General features: G+C 39.2%; 1 protein-coding gene across 4 annotated transcripts in view; it reads right to left on the bottom strand.

The window, feature by feature from the left end:
• Window positions 1–20,865, bottom strand: part of AFF2 (ALF transcription elongation factor 2) — a 743,921-nt gene that overhangs the window by 60,504 nt on the left and 662,552 nt on the right. For 3 of the 4 annotated variants that reach the window (XM_073543590.1, XM_073543593.1, XM_073543594.1), the window contains exons 12-16: window positions 19,778–19,896; window positions 12,538–12,742; window positions 11,101–11,240; window positions 4,978–5,041; window positions 3,011–3,147 (exon numbers count right to left, since the gene is read on the bottom strand). In XM_073543590.1, coding sequence (XP_073399691.1) covers window positions 3,011–3,147; window positions 4,978–5,041; window positions 11,101–11,240; window positions 12,538–12,742; window positions 19,778–19,896 — 665 coding nt within the window. The remainder of the gene's footprint in view (window positions 1–3,010; window positions 3,148–4,977; window positions 5,042–11,100; window positions 11,241–12,537; window positions 12,743–19,777; window positions 19,897–20,865) is intronic. The other variant, XM_073543591.1, reaches the window with a different exon arrangement.

Genomic DNA, 20,865 nt, shown 5'->3' with positions numbered 1-20,865 from the left:
AAGGTTAATGGTGGCCCATAACATGCTCCATATTAATATATGTACCATATAATGCTGCAGAAAGGTTAATGGTGGCCCATAACATGCTCCATATTAATATATTCCCCATATAATGCTGCAGAAAGGTTAATGGTGGCCCATAACATGCTCCATATTAATATATGCCCCATATAATGCTGCTGCTGCGATTTAAAAAAAAAATGACTGCCCACTGCTCCTCAGCATCGCCGGCTCCCTGCAGTGACTGTTCTGGCAGAGGGCGCACACTAAACACATCATCGCGCCCTCTGACCTGAACGTCACAGCCAGAGGACCTGGGAGACTAAACGCCGAGGTGGAACGGGGACAGGTAAATATGGCATGGCTCTCCCTCCCCCAGTCCTACTCACCCTCCTGGCGTCTGCATATCCGGCTCTGCTACATCTCAGTCCCAGCGCCTGCACCTCCCTTCCTGTCTTATTCCTGTGCGGTCATGTGATACCGCTCATTAAATTCATAAATATGCAGCTCCACCCCTATGGGAGTGGAGACACGTCCATATTCATGACTTTAATGAGCGGTAACATGTAACCACACAGGAAGAAGACAAGAAGGGAGATGCAGACCTCGTGTATAAGCCAAGAGGGTCTTTTTCAGCCTAAAAAAGGGGCTGAAAAACTTGGCTTATACACGAGTATATACGGTATATATATGAATATATACAGCGGGTGAGATAAGTATTGATCACATCACCAATTTTCCAAGTAAATATATTTCTAAAGGTGCTATTGAATCCTCACCAGTGTCGGTAACACCCCATCCGATCCACACAGGCAAAGAAATCAAACAATAGAGGCCCATAAGTTATGTGTAATAATGAGAAATAACACAGGGAAAACATATTGACCACAATACTTTTCCCTGTGTCATTTCTCATAATTACACATAACTTATGGACACTTATCATTTGATTTATTTGCCTGTGTAGATGGAATGGGTTGTTACCAATATTTGGGGAGAATTCCATGTCAATGGCACCTTTAGAAATATATTTACTTGGAAAATTGGTGATGTGATCAATACTTATTTCACCAGCTGTATATGTGTATATGAATATGCAAGTGAGATAGTTTATGAGAAAGTGGAGTCTGGAGTCTAGGATGTCTAGAGATAAATATTACATAACTTTGTTGAGATACAGTTTACTATTAGTTAATTGGATTTTGTACAAAGAAAACAACAGACCCATGCCATTCTTGGAAGACGAGTGTCATCTTCAAGTATTTAGAACTTAAATGAGCAGACTTTTCCGATTTAACATTGATACAATTTAATGAACAGGTTGATACTATACATCTCTAATGGTTTGTGATCTCTCTTTGATGTCTGTGAAGAATAGATGAAGACCCCCCTTGAGTGTCCATTTGTGAAGTTATTACAGTTCTCGCTGCACTTAGTATCAAGTATCATGTTCTCTCAATAAAAGTCAGCGGGGATAAGCGCACCATGCAGACCCCTCAAGAGCAGAAATCTGTTCCAGCTACAACCTTTGGCCTCTTGTTATGATACCAATGATTAGGTGTCAAAATAATCTGTCTCAAGATATTATTCGCAGAAATAAGATGACTACCCGCCATGATGATCTTGGGAAACAATGTTCTTAATCATAGTCATTCTGTTCTATTGTTTCATTGTGACAATAATAGTTTATTCTAGTCTTTCCAACTATCTATCTTTCTATCTAGTAAATATCTATCATCTATCTATCAGCTATTATATTTCTATTATCTATCAACTATCTGTCATATCTACCTATTATATATCTACCTAGAGTATCTATCATATCTGTTATCTATCATCTATTATCTTATCTATCATCTATTATCTATCTACTGTATATATCCATCTATCATCTATATATTATTTATCTATTATCTATCATATATCTATTATCTAACTATTATCTATCTATCATCTATCTATCTATTATTTATCCATCTATTATCTATCATCTATCTATCTTTCTATCTATCATCTATATCTATCTATCTACAGCATCTATATCTGTCTATCTATCTATCATGTTTTAACTGTTTCCAGATATATTTATATACAAAAAAGTCTGTTTTTTTATGCTGAATTCCACATTTGCCGTACATGTTTAGATATCTGGATTTTCTAAACTACCATAATAACAGTTTATAATTAGACTCCTGAGCCCTATTATGGATAGATCCTGTAGCTATGGTTTAAGAGATCACTTCCCTCCGCTGCAAGGTCAAAGACACCCCATAGGGTTACGCTGGTGAATATCATTACTGCTTACACTTGTGCATGCCTCACACAATCTCTTGAACTGCTTTGTATGTAAAGACTACTAACAGTCTGCTAAGATCAATATAGATTGAAATGTCTGCTCCATTTTGGCTGTTCCCTATTAAAAATAATAAAACATAATTATTTTATGTTCATTGAAAGGGAGGTTATATTCTCTAAGTGAATCAATTGACGCATCAAATAAAATCAGCTGCCTAATGTCTGGAAAAGAAAAGGCAGCTGTAATTCACTTTAACTTTGTTGATTAAAGTTCACTTTTCTTCTCATCGACCTCATAGACTATGGAAGCAGAAGAAAAGAACAATTCTCCTCTGTAGAAAAAAAAACGATCAAAAACCTCTTGAACATAATTTTCTATTTGATATTGCACCCTTTAAAGGCAGGTCTCGCTGCCAAATATTACAATGATTGTACTTTATAGCCACCCACTACATCTCAATTTTAATTTTATGAATATTGCAAATTATAACAGTCACATTATAACCTCTAAAGGGGCTAATTTATAAAAGCGCTGTCCATCAATTACGCATTTTCCATCACATTAATAAAATGGCAAGAAGTAATTACGCTGACTTCAGAGATGAAGATGCCTTGAACAAATCATTATCCTGAAATTATTTTCTTTAAAAAACTTAGCAGGTTCTAATTACGACTGAAATGAGATAAGGAAAATGATCACAAAATAGACATTAACCTGATGAGTTCCACAGTTTCGGAGTACATGGTGTATGGAGATTTCGCTTCTAATGGATCTCGCTCCATAGCGTTCCCGCATTCGATGAACGAGAGGGCCGCGTCAGCATAATTCACAGCTTTGCCAAACTTTTCTATCTGAAACATTGCATAAGAATAGTGTTATAGAAGAGCTTATGATGCACAAGGCAGGACCAGTTTATTTCACATAGGCCCCGAGTCATCAAGGTCAGTCATGAAGAGGGCGCATGGTGGTGTCAGACATTCCTGGGTCATGAGGAGGTGCACGCCTCTTCATGAATCAAGAGCGCCTGAGGAGTAGCATGAGCTTCTGTGTGCTATCCCAAAAATCTTACTCCAGTCAGTGGATTTCTGGCATATGGAACGTCACTGCTTGTGATGAATTTGATGATTTGTGGCATCACACCCCCTACTTAGCCTTTGTCCCACCACAGCTGCACCCATTTGGTGAAGATGGGAAAACTGCCATGAAAAGGCAAAAAGTCGAAGAAATTCAGCTCAAGAGTTTTGTGAAAAACTTGGATGAATCAGAAGCTACGTGTCCCTGTCATTGCCCAAGGAAATTTTGGATTAGTGGTCTTTGGCTACCTTGAGGCTTTCAGGGTTCTTTAATATAGTTTTCACCAGTTTCCTAAATATATATAGTTATTATCTAAAGAAAAGGAAGTTTGTACATATCTTAATAAAAGGGGTTGTCCAATAAACCTAACCATTTCTTCAATAGTAGATGACCAGCTCATTGCTGCTGACTGTTGTTTTTGAAAATTAAAGCAAAAATAAACTTGGCACTCAAATTGATGAAAGAAGAGGAAATTTCATTTATTTTGCATCCAGACAAAAACAGAAGAAATAACTGAACGTTTTCGGTCCCACATTGGACCTTCATGAGACAATCTTGCTGAATGCTATTTAAGGATGCAAGATTTAATGTGGCTAACTTAAATGTAGCGCGTCCATAAGTGGCGACTGGCATAAATTAACATTTTACTTTTTTCACAAAAAGTTTAATTTGGAACCAATTTTTTTTAATCTTCACAAGGGTATTAGGATAAAATGGACAACAAAATTTATTGTGCAATTTCTCCTGAGTATGCCAATACCCAGTATGTGTGGGAAAAGCCACTGTTTGGGTGTATGTCAGGGCTCAGAAGGGAGGGAGCACCGTTTGACTTTTTGAACGCAAAATTGGCTGGAATCAATGGTGGCGCCATGTCACGTTTGGAGACCCCCTGATGCTCCTACACAGTGGATCCCCCAATTCTTACTCCAACCCTAACCCCAACATACTCATAAATCCTCACATCAGAGCAGAGAAAAATTAAATTGGAAATCTGTTTTTTTTTCCGGTCGCCGTTATTCCATTAATAACAGTGATTACAACACTGGGGTTGGTAAAAACTGGCCCAAATCATGTTCTCTGGGGTCTCAGCTACCCATGGTAGCCGAGCTCCCGGAAAAATTCTGACTCGGGGGGCGCTATACACTTATTTCTCAGCGCCGTTAAAAAGTGTATCGGCAGTCGTTAAGGGGTTAAATGGAACAAGGGTGTGAAGGAAGGACTTGACTTTTTGATGCCAATTTTGCTAACAAAAACTTCCGGAAACACTACTGTAACTATTTCAGGGTCCCGTTGATGTGCCAACAGTATATTTTAGCTTCATGTTAGAATTTTGAGAAGAACTGAATCTGTTCAATAAGTTGAATGCATAAAATTCGGTTTTCCTATGAGACAGAAAAACATTTCCTCTATAAGGTTAATCCTAATCCTAATCTGTTACTGACAAGGCAATCATTCTAGAGGGGCTAAACTGAAAACATACAGAACATGGAGCTATTTAACAAGTATTTAGCTTGTCAGATGTACTTATGATGGCAGCAATTACTGATAATTGAAAGAAAAAATAGCCCACATATAATCAGTAATAACAGTGAAAGAGGCAAACTTACTAATGCATCTGCTTTATGCTTCAACCTCTTGGCTTCCTGCATGTAATAATCAGCATTATGCAATCTGAAATACAAAGAATAAAAACATTACAGACATTACGACTGAGATTCATATGGTGGACTAGCAATTTTAGATCAGACTTATTTGTAGGGGTAATGAAAAAATAACATGCATGCTAAAAATCATGACATTTTATGATGATACACTATTCCTATGGCCATAATGTCCCTGTATCTTAGAGCTCAAATTATGGCTACAAAATCCAGCTCGACTGCAGGTCAAAATATTCAAAACTGTGGTCATCAAATATGTGTTGTATTTTTCAAGTATAGAACTTCTATCAATGATAGTCTATGGGGATGTTTACATGTCGGTGCTGTTGATATGTCTAGCTTTCTACACAAAATCTTGGAGACATGACAGATTTTGAATCAAGGCTAAGATACAATTCACTAATTAAAGTCTATAAGTCCATGAAAAAGCAATTGGATACCATCCATGTGCTGCCTGTTTTTCATGGACTGTTTATTATGAGACCAATTATTTGGATGAGTCATCAATATAAGATGGGTAGGCGTACCACATCCATCACCTACCACTGCTCAGCTGTTGTTAGAACTCATGGCTACTGGAAGTTCTCAATGTATGAAGCCTGAGCACCACAGCGCCATAACATTCTCAGTGCTGCAGCTAAGTCCAATTCATTTCAACAGGGGCTGAGCTGCAGAAGTGAGCAGAGCTACAGTAACCGAGAATAATCATTATACAGTATATTGAGCTGTGGTGTTGAAAGTCCATACATTGGTATGCTTCCAGTTACCCATTTTGCTTTTTTTTTTTTTTACGGACTTTTGCTTGATCTGGCTGGCGACTTGATGGATGAATGACCTGTAGAAAGATCCACCGTGTGTAAGACTAGATAGGTAAACCAGGGTCTTTCCTGTAATTTTTTTGACAGTATCAAACCATCGGGTTGCTGGTCTTCCTCTTCACCTTATTCTTTCTATTCTGTCAACCATGATATCCTTCTCAGGTGATTGCTCTCTTCGTATGATGTATCCAAATTAGGCAAAACATAGACTAGTGATCAGTGCTTCGAGTGACAAGACTGGCTTGATTTGCTCCAAAATTTGATTTTGTTTTTTCTTCTTGCTACTCATGGTATTGATAACATCCTACTCCAACAACACATTTCGAGGGCACCAATTCTTCTTCTGTGCTGTTCCTTTAGCGTACAGGTTTCGCATCCGTATGTTACCACAAAAAGTATATGTACGAGCCATGTCTTTGTCGACATTGAATTGTTCCTTGATTTGAAGACCTTGTCCAGTGACTTCATTGCTGATTTGCCCATAGCTATTTTCCTATTGACTTCCGGTACCGCTGCATTTTGAGTGATCATCAATCTGAGTAGGCTGAAGTCCTTTACAAGTTTCAGTTCATCGCCGTCCATCTCAAATAAGTCCCAATCATATCTGACAGAAATCAATATCTTTGTCATGCTTTTATTGAGTAGCAGTCGCATATTCAAAGTTTCAAGCTTGACACTCTGTAATAACTCCTTCATTCCATCAACACTTGTTGCTATCAATGTATCATCTGTGTAATTAAGATTTATGATGATTTTTCCAGCAACTTGATTCCTTCTTTTTTTTTTAGCAAAAACCTTCAGCATATAAATTGAAGAGAAATGGTGAAAGGGTGCAGCCTTGTCTGAATTCTCGCTCTACTTTGAACCATGTTGTGTCACCGTGTTCCATTAAGACTATTGCTTGCGATGTAAAGGTCCCTATTGAGGCTGATCATATCGTTTGGCACTTTGATATTCCAAAGTTTATGGTGATCAACGCAGTCAAAGGTTTTGCTGTAGTTGAAGCAAATATAGATCTCTTTGATGTATTCTTTGGCCTTTTCCATTATCCATCTAATGTTAGCAATCACATCTTTTGTTCCTCTGGCAGCTCTTTTTCAAAGTACGGCTGTAAATGTCTTTGTAGATCTTCAGTAGTTCTTCAGTAGTATTTTGCTTGCATGAGGTATAAGTGCAATAGTGCGATAGTTTCCACATTCGATAGCATCTTACTTCTTCGGAACAGGAATAAACACTGATCTTGTCCAGTACTTGGGCCTTTTACCAGTTGTCCATATCTGTTGACAAAGGCATTTGATGATATCCACTGCTGCTTCAGAAGACATTATTAGCTTTATTGGAATATTGTCACATTCATTCGCTTTGTTGTTTGACAGAAGCTTTATTGCAGCAACAATTTTGTCTTTCAGGATGTTAGTCTCTCTATCAATTCTAGTGCCCGTTTATTCCCGTAAAATCAGTCATTGGGAGGTGCTCTGTGCATTATTTCTATCTTTCCTTGATTTGTTCTGGCTCAGTTAGTTTGTTCCTGTGGGTGTCTTTCAACATTCCAACTCTTGGTTGAAACTTTTGCTGTGTATTTTTGATCTTTATGTATGCCTTCCTGGTTTTGCCCGCCAGATGTTTACCTTCTATCTCTGTACATATCTTTTGGTAATATAGTTCTTTAGTGGCCATAGGACCTAGTGAAAGCTGATAAGTGGGAATACTGGGTGCCCCACTTATCTAATATTTATTAATACATTAGGACTGGGCAATCCTTTTAAGATAAGGTAGACTGAAATAAAGACCTAAAGTTAAGTATTTCAGCCTATGTTGTCTATCTGTGAGAGAGAAATAGTTCGTTAGTCAAAAATTCTCTTTGCAAGCTTTGAATGAATAAAAATTAGTAAAAGTTTTGTTTATCTCTAGAGCAAAGAAACTCCTCATCCTTCAAACAAAGCTTTCTTAAATTAAATATGTATTTAACAAAATAATCAGCACAATATTTGAAAGTTTTGGCTTGCACAGGTACAATAGAATTCTAGCTAAAGAACCAGAGCATGGATGGAATCACATACGATATTTGCACTGGAAAATTAAAGCCAAAAATATTGCTAAAGCAATATACAGTCATGGCCAAAAGTGTTGGCAACCTTGAAATTGTTCCAGAAAATGAAATATTTCTCTCACAAAATTTTTTCAATTACACATGTTTTGCTATACACATGTTTATTTCCTTTGTGTGTATTGGAAAAACACAAAAAAGCAAATTGGACATCATTTCACACAAAACACGATAAATTGGCAAGAGAAAATTGTTGTTATCCCCAACTTAATATTTTGTTGCACACCCTTTGGAATGAATAACTGCAATCAATCACTTCCTATAACCATCAACAAGCTTCTTACACCTCTCAACTGGAATTTTTGACCACTCTTCTTTTGCAAACTTCTCCGGGTCTCTAATATTTGAAGGGTGCCTTCTCCCAACAGCGATTTTAAGATCTCTCTACAGGTTCCATGGGATTTAGATCCGGACTCATTTCTGGCCACTTTAGAACTCTCCATGGCTTTGTTTTGATCCATTTCTGTGTGCTTCTTGCAGTTTGTTTGGGGTTATTGTCCTGCTGGAAGATCCATAACCTAGGGTGCAAACTCAGCTGTGAATAAACCAGATTGTATCTTAATTTCCCAGACAACCATGTTTTTGCAAACCAAGAAGAATTGACTTTTTATCTGTATATTGGCTTGTGGATTTAACTGTTTATGTATGGTGGGTCAAGAAGACTAACTTGCAAACTGATATACCACTTAACATACTGTGTAAGTCTGTAATAGTGACTTGTACATAGTGTGTGTTTATCTTTGTTTATGGTGTGCTGATATGCTAATTGTGTATTGCATTCTATAACCAGTTTGTTGACTTCAAAGGTAGATAGGGAAAGGCTGTGAGGGTGGACTGAAGGACACTGGGTAAATCTAAAAATAGATCACCTGTTTCGGGTATAAAAAAGACTTCTTCTGGTTGGCGTCACTCTTCAGGATCTCAGCTGAGGTTACATTGGACCCAGCTGAAAGAACACAGCACTGCTCTTGGTCATCTCCACTTGTTGTTACCTCCTCTCTGCGTGCATATCACAGGTGGAGTAGCGACCCTGGGAGCTCGGACATAACATCTACCATTATCCCGGCGGAAAGGTGAGACCCTATAATATGCACCATCTTGGGGTAATTGCTGGAATTATTGTTTGCTATTGGGTCTTGTGGTTCAATAAAGTATTGCCACACTGTTTTACCCTAACCCTATGTGGTCTGTGTAGTGTATTGCCCACCGGAGGATAGAGCAGGTGTTCAGTGGTATGAGCCCTGGTCCATGAAGTCTTGCTAAAGGTAGCTGGGCCAGTGGACGAGAGCACCCACTGATCCCATTTATCCACTCCAGCTTTTTAATTTCAACCCAAAATCCATTTGAAGTCTTCAGATGTCATGATTCTTTGAACACAGTTTGCCCTGTGCCAGAGGCAGCAAAACAACCACAAAACATCTTTGAACCTCCACCATATTTGACTGTAGGTACTGTGTTTTTTTGTAGGCCTCATTTCGTTATCAGCAAACAAATGATGTGCTTTACTAAAAAGTTCTATCTTGGTTTCATCTGTCAACAAGAAGCTTTCCCAGAAGGATTTTGGCTTACTCATGTACATCTTGGCATACTGCAGTCTAGCTTTTTTACGTCTCTGTGTCAGCACTGGTGTCCTCCTGTCTCTCCTACCATTGAATTTAATTTCATTCAAATGTTGATAGATAGTTCATTGTAAGGATTCCAGACTTTACTTGTGCCTGTTCGCCCTGATCCAAGATGGAGTCTTGGATCTCACCCTGTCATGGAACTTCCTGTCAGTCCTGATTATTTAAGTCCGGGTCATGTGTTCTCCGGTGCCTGAGTATTTTGTTGCTGTCTTGCTCCTGCCCATCTGCTAGTGGACTCCCTGCTGCGGCTGCTGCTTGTTACTCGGTGCTCTTCCTCTCTACATTTTGCTGCCTACAGCCCTGCTGTGCTCAACTACTGTCTGGACTTTTGGTGTGGAGCTGATCACTCTTGGAGCTGCTGTGGCTAGTAAGGAATCCTGACTTTTGCCATCTCCTTTGGGTCTGTGTCTGTTGGGGCTGCGTTGCTGGATTTGTGTGGGACTTTCAGCCCTATAGGTACATATAGTGACCTTCTCCTGTTTTGCCTCTCCTGTGTCACGCTGGACTTCTACATTTGAGAACCATGTGCATTTCACCCTTATGTTTGCTGGACTTATGCACCCTAGTGCTGTGTGCATGCTGATTACTACATCATGGGACTACCTCATTAATATAGTGTACTTGCTTACATATCTGCTGCTGGACTCCTACATTTTGTGCCCTGTGCGCACTAGAGTATTAGTACTGTTGGACTGGCTATTATTAGCGGTCTTACCCAGCTCTTCAGTCACTTAGGACATTTCCATATTGTGCTGAGTTTTCGTTACAATTGCAGAAAGAAAGTTTTGCTTTACTTGCATTATTCCATATTGTGCTGTGCTTCTGTTACTGTTGCAGGAAGTACTCTGTTTAGTTTTGTCACTCTTGTGAAATATACTTATTTACATCAACTTTGGTCTCAGTCTCATATTGTCCCTCGAAATCAGATTCTGTAGTACCCATATAATTATTACATTCACGTTGATATTGGTGCATCCTGAGCCTGCAAGACTATTCTGCATTGCAACCTTTCATGTTTTTGTCTGCCGTCCACAACCAGGGAGATTAGCTACAGTGCTATTGGTTGTAAACTTCTTGATTATGTTGCACATCGTGGACAAAATAATAACAAGAGGTCTGGAGATTGACTTGTAACCTTGAGATTTTGTTCTCATATCTTCAGATAGTTCTCATCTCTTTTTTCTGCTCTTCATGCTTAGTGTGGCACACACAATGCAAAGATTTAGTCAACTCCTCTTTTTATCTGGTTTCAGCATCACATGATGAAAAAAAGTTGAATACCCACAATTTTGGAAAGGTGCCAACATTTTTGTCCAGCCCATTTTTGCTGTTTTTGTGTGAAATTATGTCCAATTTGCTTTTTTTCTTTATTTTTTAAGTTGTTCCACTACACACAAAGGAAATAAACATGTGTATAACAAAACGGGCAATTGCAATAATTTTCTGGGAGAAAGACTTCATTTTCTGTAACAATTTCAAGGGTGCCGATACTTTTGGTCATGACTGTAATACAACTTACGTTTCATCAAATGTTATCTTTGATCTCCGAGAATCAGCATTTATATTGGCTACAGCAGGTATTGATAACCATAAATCTGGCTCTGAATGATGCTGAATGTTCTCCAGGACAATGCTTGGTGGTCTGCTGCTGTCTTCTTCCTGTATAGACAATAGATATTGGTTCCTTTAGCTATATCTAACTATATTGTATAAATCCACATATATATTGCAGAATTCAAAACACCAGAATGCAAGGCATCATTTGCACAAGTCATTGTAGGTATACTATGCTCACAAACAGGGCTCCTTCCCTCTTTAGTGTATGGAGCAAATATAGCAGGATACTGATGCTTTTAAGAATGTGCGTTGACAACCTGCATAGCAATACCACTACCCTTGGGCAAAGTTCACCTTTTGTGTATTTGGTGTGGATTGCACTTTATGCACATAAAATCCGCAGCATTATATAGTTCCAGCAAAGTAGACGAGTTTTAACTTAAGGGAACTCTGTCAGCATAGAATGACTGTTCACACTAGGTACAGACGCTCGGCGCACCCTTGGTGTGGCCAAACATTTGAGTTCACCTTCCCACCTACTTGTTTTCCATCTATCTCTCGAAAACATGATTGGCTGCAGGGAGAATCTAACTTAATTTCCTATTTATAAACACCGTTACAGTAAACCAGCCAGACAGGTACTGCAAATAGTGTTTTTGGAAGTGACAAGTTCCATTTAAATCATCAGATTAAACTGCTGACCTGGAGGCAGAGAGTTGTAGTCGAGTACTGTACTGGTCTATCACATTAATCCAATAGAAAATCAATGGAGTTGCATCACACATGAAAACCCATTGCTATCCATACAATTCCTGGAGAAGTGAGGAAGACCTAAGGGTTGGGGCTCTTTATAATGATTGTGAGGGTCTCCGTGATGGATTGGTGAGAAATGTTTTTTTGTGGAAAAATCCAGAAAGAATTGATGGCTATATACCATCCATAATGTACCCTTACCTATAAAGGTAATGCCATTAGTATGCTAAAATATGGTTATCAATCAGATATCAAAATGAAAATATAGTCTTTTCAAAGTCAAAAAAATGCATAAAATATGAATATTTTCTATAATGATTGTGTTTCAATCAATTATATTGCAATGTAACTTTTCCATCCCACCATTTACGTACACCCCCCATTAAAGACGATATACCGGACAGTGTGAATCTAAATCCATTTTTCCAACTGATAACTGAGTTCAGTATTAAAGAATCTTGAAGCAAGAAACAAAATTGGCTCATAACTCTGAAATAAAAAGTTAGAAAAGTCAGAATTCTATGAGATAAAGTGAGAAATCCGACCTTTTAGAGTATAATTGTGACATTTTATCCCAGAATGCTGAATTTGTATTTGTCGTAATGTAACTGTATCTAAGAGTGTGACGAATGCCCCTGCTACTTACACAGCTCACTTTAGTGTTTGTTATTGTGCTGCTGTTCTTTTTGTGTCTCGTAGAAGTTCCTGGGACGTGCACCATCGCAACAATGTTGTCCTGACTGAACAAGCTGTTATCACTGGAGTGTCGCCTTCGGACTGGTTCATCCTCCAGTGGTGACAACAATGGAGGAAACACTTTTTCTTCTTTCTTTTTTGTTGTCTTTTTTGCTCTAAAAAAAAAAAATCAAAGCAGCAATAAAGCAGATCAAGTTCAAGAAAATGAGTTATTGAGTTTGAGAGTTTTATCGGTTCCTCCAAATGTATTCTTGTTAGATATTTAAATAGTGACATTTTCTAATATTCTTTGGGTATTAATTATTCTAAGATCTTGAGTAATTGAATATCACAATCATAGTTTCCTTTTGGATTATCCAACTCTGACCGGGTGCAGGAGTTTTTACAAAGTCAATGGGGACTCCAGCTTACCAGTCTTGCAGTATGGTCCTCATGCAGGTACATGGGCACATGAGAGTGTCTAACAACAACAATGAAAGGATATCTGGCACTCCATGAGTGGGCTAAAATGATCAACTTTATTTCAGGAACATAAGTATAAACAAAACAATTTAGCCAGCTAAACAAACGTATTTCGACCTGAAGGTCTTACTCATCACCATGATTAAGACCCTCTGGTCAAAAGTTATTTTATCTATATTCATGCTCCTAAAATAATGTTAATGATTTTAGCCCACTCACTCAGTGAGGGGTATCATTTTGGATGTTTCAAAGGAGTTTTTACAAATATAATACATTTATCAGAGCTCTGAGTCTTATAAGCTAGGATCCACTGTGTCATCACACGATTAAGACAGATTTGGATCTTCTGGAAGTAAACAAGAAAAGTTCCGTTCAATGACTACAAGCAGATATGTATAAAATCCATGAGGAATTAAACAGGTGTTGCTATCTGGCTGAAGTTGGTTTCATGGGATCAAAGCAGAGTGGGTAAAAGGTGAAACCACCGGAAGGTGAGTATAAGAACGGGGGGCAGGAAGCTTACATTTAAAGCGCCACTCCAGCGCTAAACAAAAAAAAAAACGCTGGCATGGGGCTTTAACGAAATTCATGGAAAGAAGGACACAGGTGGACACATCCGTAGGACACTTTATCAATAAGAACTGAGTAGTGTAACAAACTAGTCTGCACATAACTAATTAACTCAGATATTATTCTTACAATTCCAGATCAAAGATTGTAACCGTAGTACATTCACCACAATTATGTTCAATCAAGGGAAGTTAGTACCCAATAGAAGGTGCTCTAAAATCTGCCAAGAGATTTATAGAGCTGACAAACCTTTTTCATCCATTTTATGAAAGAGGAGGCATGATTAGCAGACATTAATTGTTACATATTGTGGAGCTGATTGTTCACTTGCTTTGGGCTGTATCGGCTGTAAAAATGGGTTTTTAATTGCAATAATAACCAATTGTGAATGAATTTATTGGAATAATTAAACATGTTTAATGACTTAATTTGCCAACATGTTTTTTGCTAATTGAAATGCAACGACAAACAGTTAATACAGCGGAGGAAGCGCACATGCCTCTAGTGGATTTATGTGCAAGAGGTGAGGATGCGCAAGAGCTCAAAATGGCATAGGGCTTTTATGGGAGTATGTTCATGTAATTTACAGAGATCTTTTACATGTATAAATTGCCAAGAAGTGTAGACTAGGTAAGTGAAAACGAACTACAAATGTTTTCACGCTTTAAGGGGTTGTGTCAAGAGAACATTACCTATTACTGACATTTTTTTTTAAATTAAATGTATTGGTTTATTTGTGATATATTTCTTTTTATTTGAAAAGAGAGGCAACAAAGGGTGTTGTGGTATCACCTATTATAAATGGTTGATGCTGTGTTATCATGGTCAGCCTGCCAATGAGACTGCCGATTTGTCATAGTTTTTTTTTTTTTTTTAATTTTCACGTCAACATCTGTATATAGAAAAATAGAACTCTTTCAATTAGGCACAATAGACTGACTTAGACCCTATCTTTTGTATTGAGGCATCAAATGAGTGTATACAGAGGTCAATATGAAGAGATGGGAAACATAGCTGTGACATCGACTATTGTGGATGGTGAATCCTGTGTTATCATGGTTATCCTGCAATGATGATAATGAGTCTGCTTAAGACTCAACCTGAAAAATCAGGAAATATAAGTATAAAATAGCCCTAGTGGCAAATGTGATATTCATTTTTTTTTAATTCAGGTGATGATAAAAAAAATCCAAAATGTTTGGAAAGATTAATGTAATACCAAAACCGCCATTTTCTGACAGTAGCTTCCTTTTAACTCTTCTTGACTTGTGTTGCTTTATTCAAATTATCATGATGTTGAATGCAATACAGTATATTCTTGTGTCATCCAATAAAATTAGTATATCTTAAACTTTGGGTTTTTAAACCTGGGAGCACACTTGAGATGTCACTGGTTGGCAACTGCAAAGGACGCTGCCAGCAGCGGATCTTGATGATTTTTTCAAGTGCATTTAGAGTGGTGGAACATTCCTCGGACAGCCTTTAATAACCTAACTGATAGAAGCCAATGTGTGTAAGTTTGGGGATTTCTGCGCATGGTGTTCATACTAAATAAATTGAAACATTTTGAAAATTGTGTTCCCAATTTTCCATAATTTTCATATCAGTAACATATCTTTCCATCCTGTAATTTTATTAACTCCATGGACTTTTAATTCTTGGTGTTGAAATTTCAACGTTGAGGAGAGTATATACAGCATCTATCTATCTATGTATCCCATATCTATTTCTCTATCCATCCATCTATCTGCCAATCTTTTTATGTAATATAATATTTAACAATAAACCAGATGTTCTTGTATAATACTCAAGCTGTTCACAGTTCTTAGAGAAAGAATACGGATAAATGTATGAATGTTTCTCCTTCTCTGATAGTACAATATGAGAATATTATCTGATGTTTCCTTGTGCCCTCTGCTTAGTGACACAGGCTTTTGTAAGGTGTAAATTAAATAATGTGACATAGTTATTAATAGGCGTAACTTGTATATGCCGACAGAGTTGTTGCTAGCAAAGGTTGCTGCTGGCAGAAATTCACAGGCTCTCAAGGTGAATTGTAAAGGTTAGGTGTCTCCTCAGCACAGCTGTTTCATATACATCATCTGATGTCTAGGAGCAGTTATATCTAGCACAGCCGTGAAACCAACATTTCAGTGATTCTACAGTAAACCGCAAAATGATGAATAAATGTTTTCTAACCCCTGGTCAGAAAGAGGGTCGAGGGAAGAAAGAAGTATACCAGAAATAGGAAATTCTCATATGTGAATCTTGCACATCCAAAAGGAAAAATGACTCTTAGGCTGTTACATCTGTTGCGTGGTCAGAGATGGTTACATCGCAGCACAATACAATGGGGTCGCATTACAATCCTCAGGGTCCATGACAGGCAAGTCATTAAAAGTCTGACCCTGATGGACTTCTTGCGACTTGCTTGTCATGGTTGCGATAATCTCAGGGTCACAATGAGACAACACCCAATGACTTATATTGTGCAGTGATGAAGCCACAACACCTAGCAATCTTTGGCCATAAGACAGAGGTCACGGCCAAAGTCATCATTTAGACGCAGTCTAATTGTGATTTTTTTTTTTTTTTTTTAGATCTAGGGAAAGTGCACATGACATCTTTTAGACATCTGCAAAGCCATCATGGTTTTTTCCAGCGGAAGACACTTTGGGAAAACACTGGTGGCCTTTTTCTTAAAGTGTCTTTTTTGTCACCTTCTGTGACATTTTTTTGAGGCTTTGCCACGCAAGGCATACACTTTTGTATGTAAAATAGTGGTAAGAATAATTAGCTCACTTTTTTGAACCATTTTGGAAACCCGCAGTGATGAAAATAAGTTTAAAAAGATCAAAGATGTGCACAGTAATTTGTTCTTACTTAAAAACTCATATTGTTTCACTTTTTTTAATCACGTTTTTGGGTTTCAGACGGATGACTGAAACAGATCTTATGTGCATATACCCTTTTGGGAACTAATGGTTTCATTACAAAAAAACCCACCTTATTGTATTTTAAAAGTTTTACCATTTTCGAAATACTTCCTTGCATCAGTAACTTACACTAAATTCACAAAATGCGAAAACAAAACAGATTTTCAGTTTTTGTACTCACTTGTGGAAAATCCGCTGCCATTTACAGTCCCAACAACTAGATGAAAATTTCACCCCTTTTAACGTCAAGGATGGAATGTGCAGTTTTCCCCACTCATTTATCGCACTGATACAGTATATGCCACTGCTGGTATTACTGTGACTGATAGCATTGAAGATAGTACATGGGAATGCAGCCTTATCGTTCTTGTCATTCAGTAGGAACTTTAATTGATTACATTGTGAGGACAAAATTCATTTGACAATGTAGCCATAGCTACAACACATTCTAGCATTTTTGCGGTTCTTTTTAAATACTTTGCTCCACCATTATCTATGCACATCATAGATATATACGATTTCACTTACATCTAAAAAAAAATCCAACTAAACAAAAGATTAGGTCCTTTTTCTATGTAATTAGAATAGTACGAATCCAGCAATTGATGACCAGCCACCATCTTTCTGGATATAGAAGAGATGGGGTTAAAAAAATGTTAGTACTCATTTTTCACTCACCATACTTCTTTGAATTTGTCAATGGGCTATCTTCAGCCCATCCAGGCACCCAGCATCTTTGGCTTATACTGTGCTGACTAGGCTGCAATGACAAGATCTGCTTTGCAAAACATCATAATGCCATCACCTAATCAACACCAAAGATGAAGGGGCGTCAAAAGGCAATCGAGATGCCGGATGTCACGCTGACCTCCTCCCCGGCGCCTGTCACGCTCACCTCCCCAGCGTCTGTTTTCTCTGCGCCCGCTGTCCTGACCACCGCTGCTGCAGCTCCCTCTGGTCGGGTTCCCGTCGCCGCTGCTCCATCTGCCTCTGCCACGACTCCTCTTGCGGCCCCGTCAGCCCCAGCCGCATCCTGTGTGTGCCTATACACCGTCCGGGGTCCTCCGGCGCTTCCGGTCCTCTTGGCCAGCCCCCACTGCTGGCACCTGTCCGTCAACTGTCCTGCGGCCAGCCTCTGCCCCTTCACAGGTACGCAAGCGCACAGCAAGGAACGCCCTCTAGACTAGGCATCCTATCCCCTGGCTCCTTGGCACTGCTGCACCCTGACCCGGAAGTTCTGCAGCGTGCCCTATATCAGACAGCCTCACCCTATGCTCTCCACCTGACTATCATTTGTGGTATTGGGTCCACGCGCTCCTGCATTCCTTCTGTCTCTGCGTAGTGTACCTCTCCTGGTCCTCTGCTAGCTTCCCTGTTCGTGACCTTCCTGTGTGCCCTTCCAGATCCAGTCCGTTCCTGACTCCGTCTTCCTGCACCTGTTCCTGCCGTCCGCCATTGCCACCCTCCGCTCCTGTCCACCTCCATTCCCGCGGCTTCAGCAGCCTTCCCTGTGGTCGCCGTCATCTTCCATCTGGTCGCCTGTACGTCTCCTGCCTGCATTCCTTCCCGGCTGTTCCCAGGTATCAGCTTCCGCGGCGATAGTCTCCCCTGGATCTGCCCCAAACGCTCCCTGTATAGGGGGTGTTACACCTGGCCAGCTCACCCGAGGGAGGTTCGTCGTCGCGGTCCTGAGGGCTCAACTCCCGGAGGTCTCCAGTCTCACACCGGATGAGGAAGATTTTGAAGATTCAATGACAAAACCAAAGGAAATGGTGAGACCGAAGCAAAGCTTGGAGGGATAACAGGTGAAAGTCAGGTGAGTATAATTGTTATATTTTTCTTTTCACATATCTATGATGTTTTTCAGGTTTGAAGACCTCAGATCATAATGATGTACATTTCATTCAAGTCAAAATAAATTCAAGGAAAATCAAATTTCTTGGCCAAGTTCAAGCGAACTACTGAATTCGTATTTCAGCAGATTTACTCATCACTGGGAACAGCTTGACTAACGCTCGGTATGGATTTTTGCAAAATACATGGTGCAAATCTACTATATAATTGTCTAATTCTGTCTGTCTGTAATGGAAATCCCACCTTGCTGATTGGTCGTGGCAGTTAGGCCGCGACCAATCAGCGACAGTTGCTTAGTCGTCGCGGCAACACAGCCGCATCGCTTATTGTACAGGCACATTACAGCCGTTAAAGGCATCACTGCTGTGTCGCTCATTACACAGGCACAGTCCTGTACATATTCTGGAGTACAATACATTTGGTAACAGCAGAACAGTGACTGCAACTCTGGGTGTAACTTGCGCACAATACATTAGGTAAAAGCAGAAAAGTGACTGCAGCTCTGGGTGTAACTGGAGTACAATACATTAGGTAAGATCTGAACAGTGACTGCAGCTCTGGGTGTAACTGGAGTACACTACATTAGGTAACAGCAGAACAGTGACTGCAGCTCTGGGTGTAACAAGAGTACATTAGGTAACAACAGAACAGTGACTGCAGCTCTGGGTGTAACTTGCGTACAATACATTTGGCAAGATCTGAACAGTGACTGCAGCTCTGGCTGTAACAGGAGTATAATACATTAGGTAAGAGCAAAACGGTGACTGCAGCTCTGGGTGTAACTGGAATACAATACATTGGGTAAAAGCAGAACAGTAACTGCAGCTCTGGGAGTAACTGGAGTATAATACATTAGGTAACAGCTGAACAGTGATGGCAGCTCTGGCTGTAACTGGTGTACAATACATTAGGTAACAGCAGAACAGTGACAGCAGCTCCGGGTGTAACAGGAGTATAATAGACTAGATGGTTGCGCGATTCTATCGCATCGGGTATTCTAGAGTCTCTGTTAAAATAAAAAATAGTTATATACTCACCTTTCGACGGTCCCCAGACTTTTGTCCCGCCTCTCACCACACTCCCGGCATCTTCCGGTCCCAGTAATGCATAGCGAGAAGGGCCGGAGATGACGTCACTCTCACGTGAGCGCGACGTCATCAGCAGTGTTTTGCGCAAAGCATTACTGGGACCGGAAGATTCCAGGAGAGTGGAGAGGAGAGAAAGAGTCCGGAGGCCGTCGGAAGGTGAGTATATAACTATTTTTTATTTTAACAGAGACTCTAGAATAACCGATGCGATAGAATCGGGCCACCATCTAGTGAATTAATAATAAGCAAAGCAATGATGATCCAAGGCTAATATACTCACTCTTTAGCGCTCGACGTCCTGCTACTTGGAACGGGAGAGATGCATGGAGGAAGTAGGCAGGAGGTTTCATCCAAGCGTTGCTTTTTACAGTCAATTTGCAGGTCACTGCTTTCACACTGCTTGAAATAAAATCAGGAAAAATAGTTTACAATTTTGCAATGCTCCTTAGTTACAAAACATATTACAACGGTTTATTACGAAATTTTTAATATACTGTAATCAAGGTTTTTTAAGTCAATTATTTCAGCAACTATTGTACTAAAGATAATCTCAAACGTAAATATCAGATAAATAGGAAAAACCTTACAATGTAAAGAAACAGATACTGTATTTCAGGAAGACACACAGCCCAATAAAAAACTGAAGTGTGCAAAAATTCTAATCTGAATACATATTACTATTACTTGACATAGAAGTCATGCCAATTCTTAGATGGACACAGACTGGAATGACAGGATATTATGTTAATAAAAAGTCTAAAAGGGGTATTCTGATAATGAATTGATATGCTATGTTATTAAGATGTGCTACAAAATGATTAAAGGGGTTTGACATCTGAGATCTCTTCCTTTCAGAAGACTAAAGAGATGGAGGTACTGTACACATTTTGCAGGTATTGACGCACAGCTTTATTCATGTGGATGTAATTGTACTGACGTTTCCCGCACAACTAGTGGTCAGGACCATCACTATCCAGGAAAAATCAACAGGAAACCCTTCATTCAAAGAATCAATGTTAGTTCAAGCAGACATGCAATAGTCAACAGCCAATCAATATTTGTGCCACAAATGGCATTACTTTATTAAATTTGATTAGAGATGAGCGTATCTGAAAAGTTCGAATTCACCTGTTCACTCTTTTCTTTCGCGAGAAAATCAATTCATGGAGAAGTTATTTTACATGAATGGAATGACTCTTACAGACCATGGAGTATAATAAACGTAATATGTAAAAAAGTGTAAAGAACGATTATAGTCTTCTAACCTTTCACCTCTGCTACTCATTGCTATCTGTCTGGTCCTCACTGCATCTTGATCCCCCGCATTGGAAAGGTTCTGTGAAATTACTCGAACTGTCATATCATCAT

This window comes from Dendrobates tinctorius, unplaced genomic scaffold (assembly GCF_039654945.1).
Source record: "Dendrobates tinctorius isolate UK_male_01 unplaced genomic scaffold, ASM3965494v1 ptg000133l, whole genome shotgun sequence".
NCBI lineage: Eukaryota > Metazoa > Chordata > Amphibia > Anura > Dendrobatidae > Dendrobates > Dendrobates tinctorius.
The sequence above is the reverse complement of the archived record's forward strand: the minus strand, read 5'-3'. Positions and strand labels throughout refer to the sequence as shown.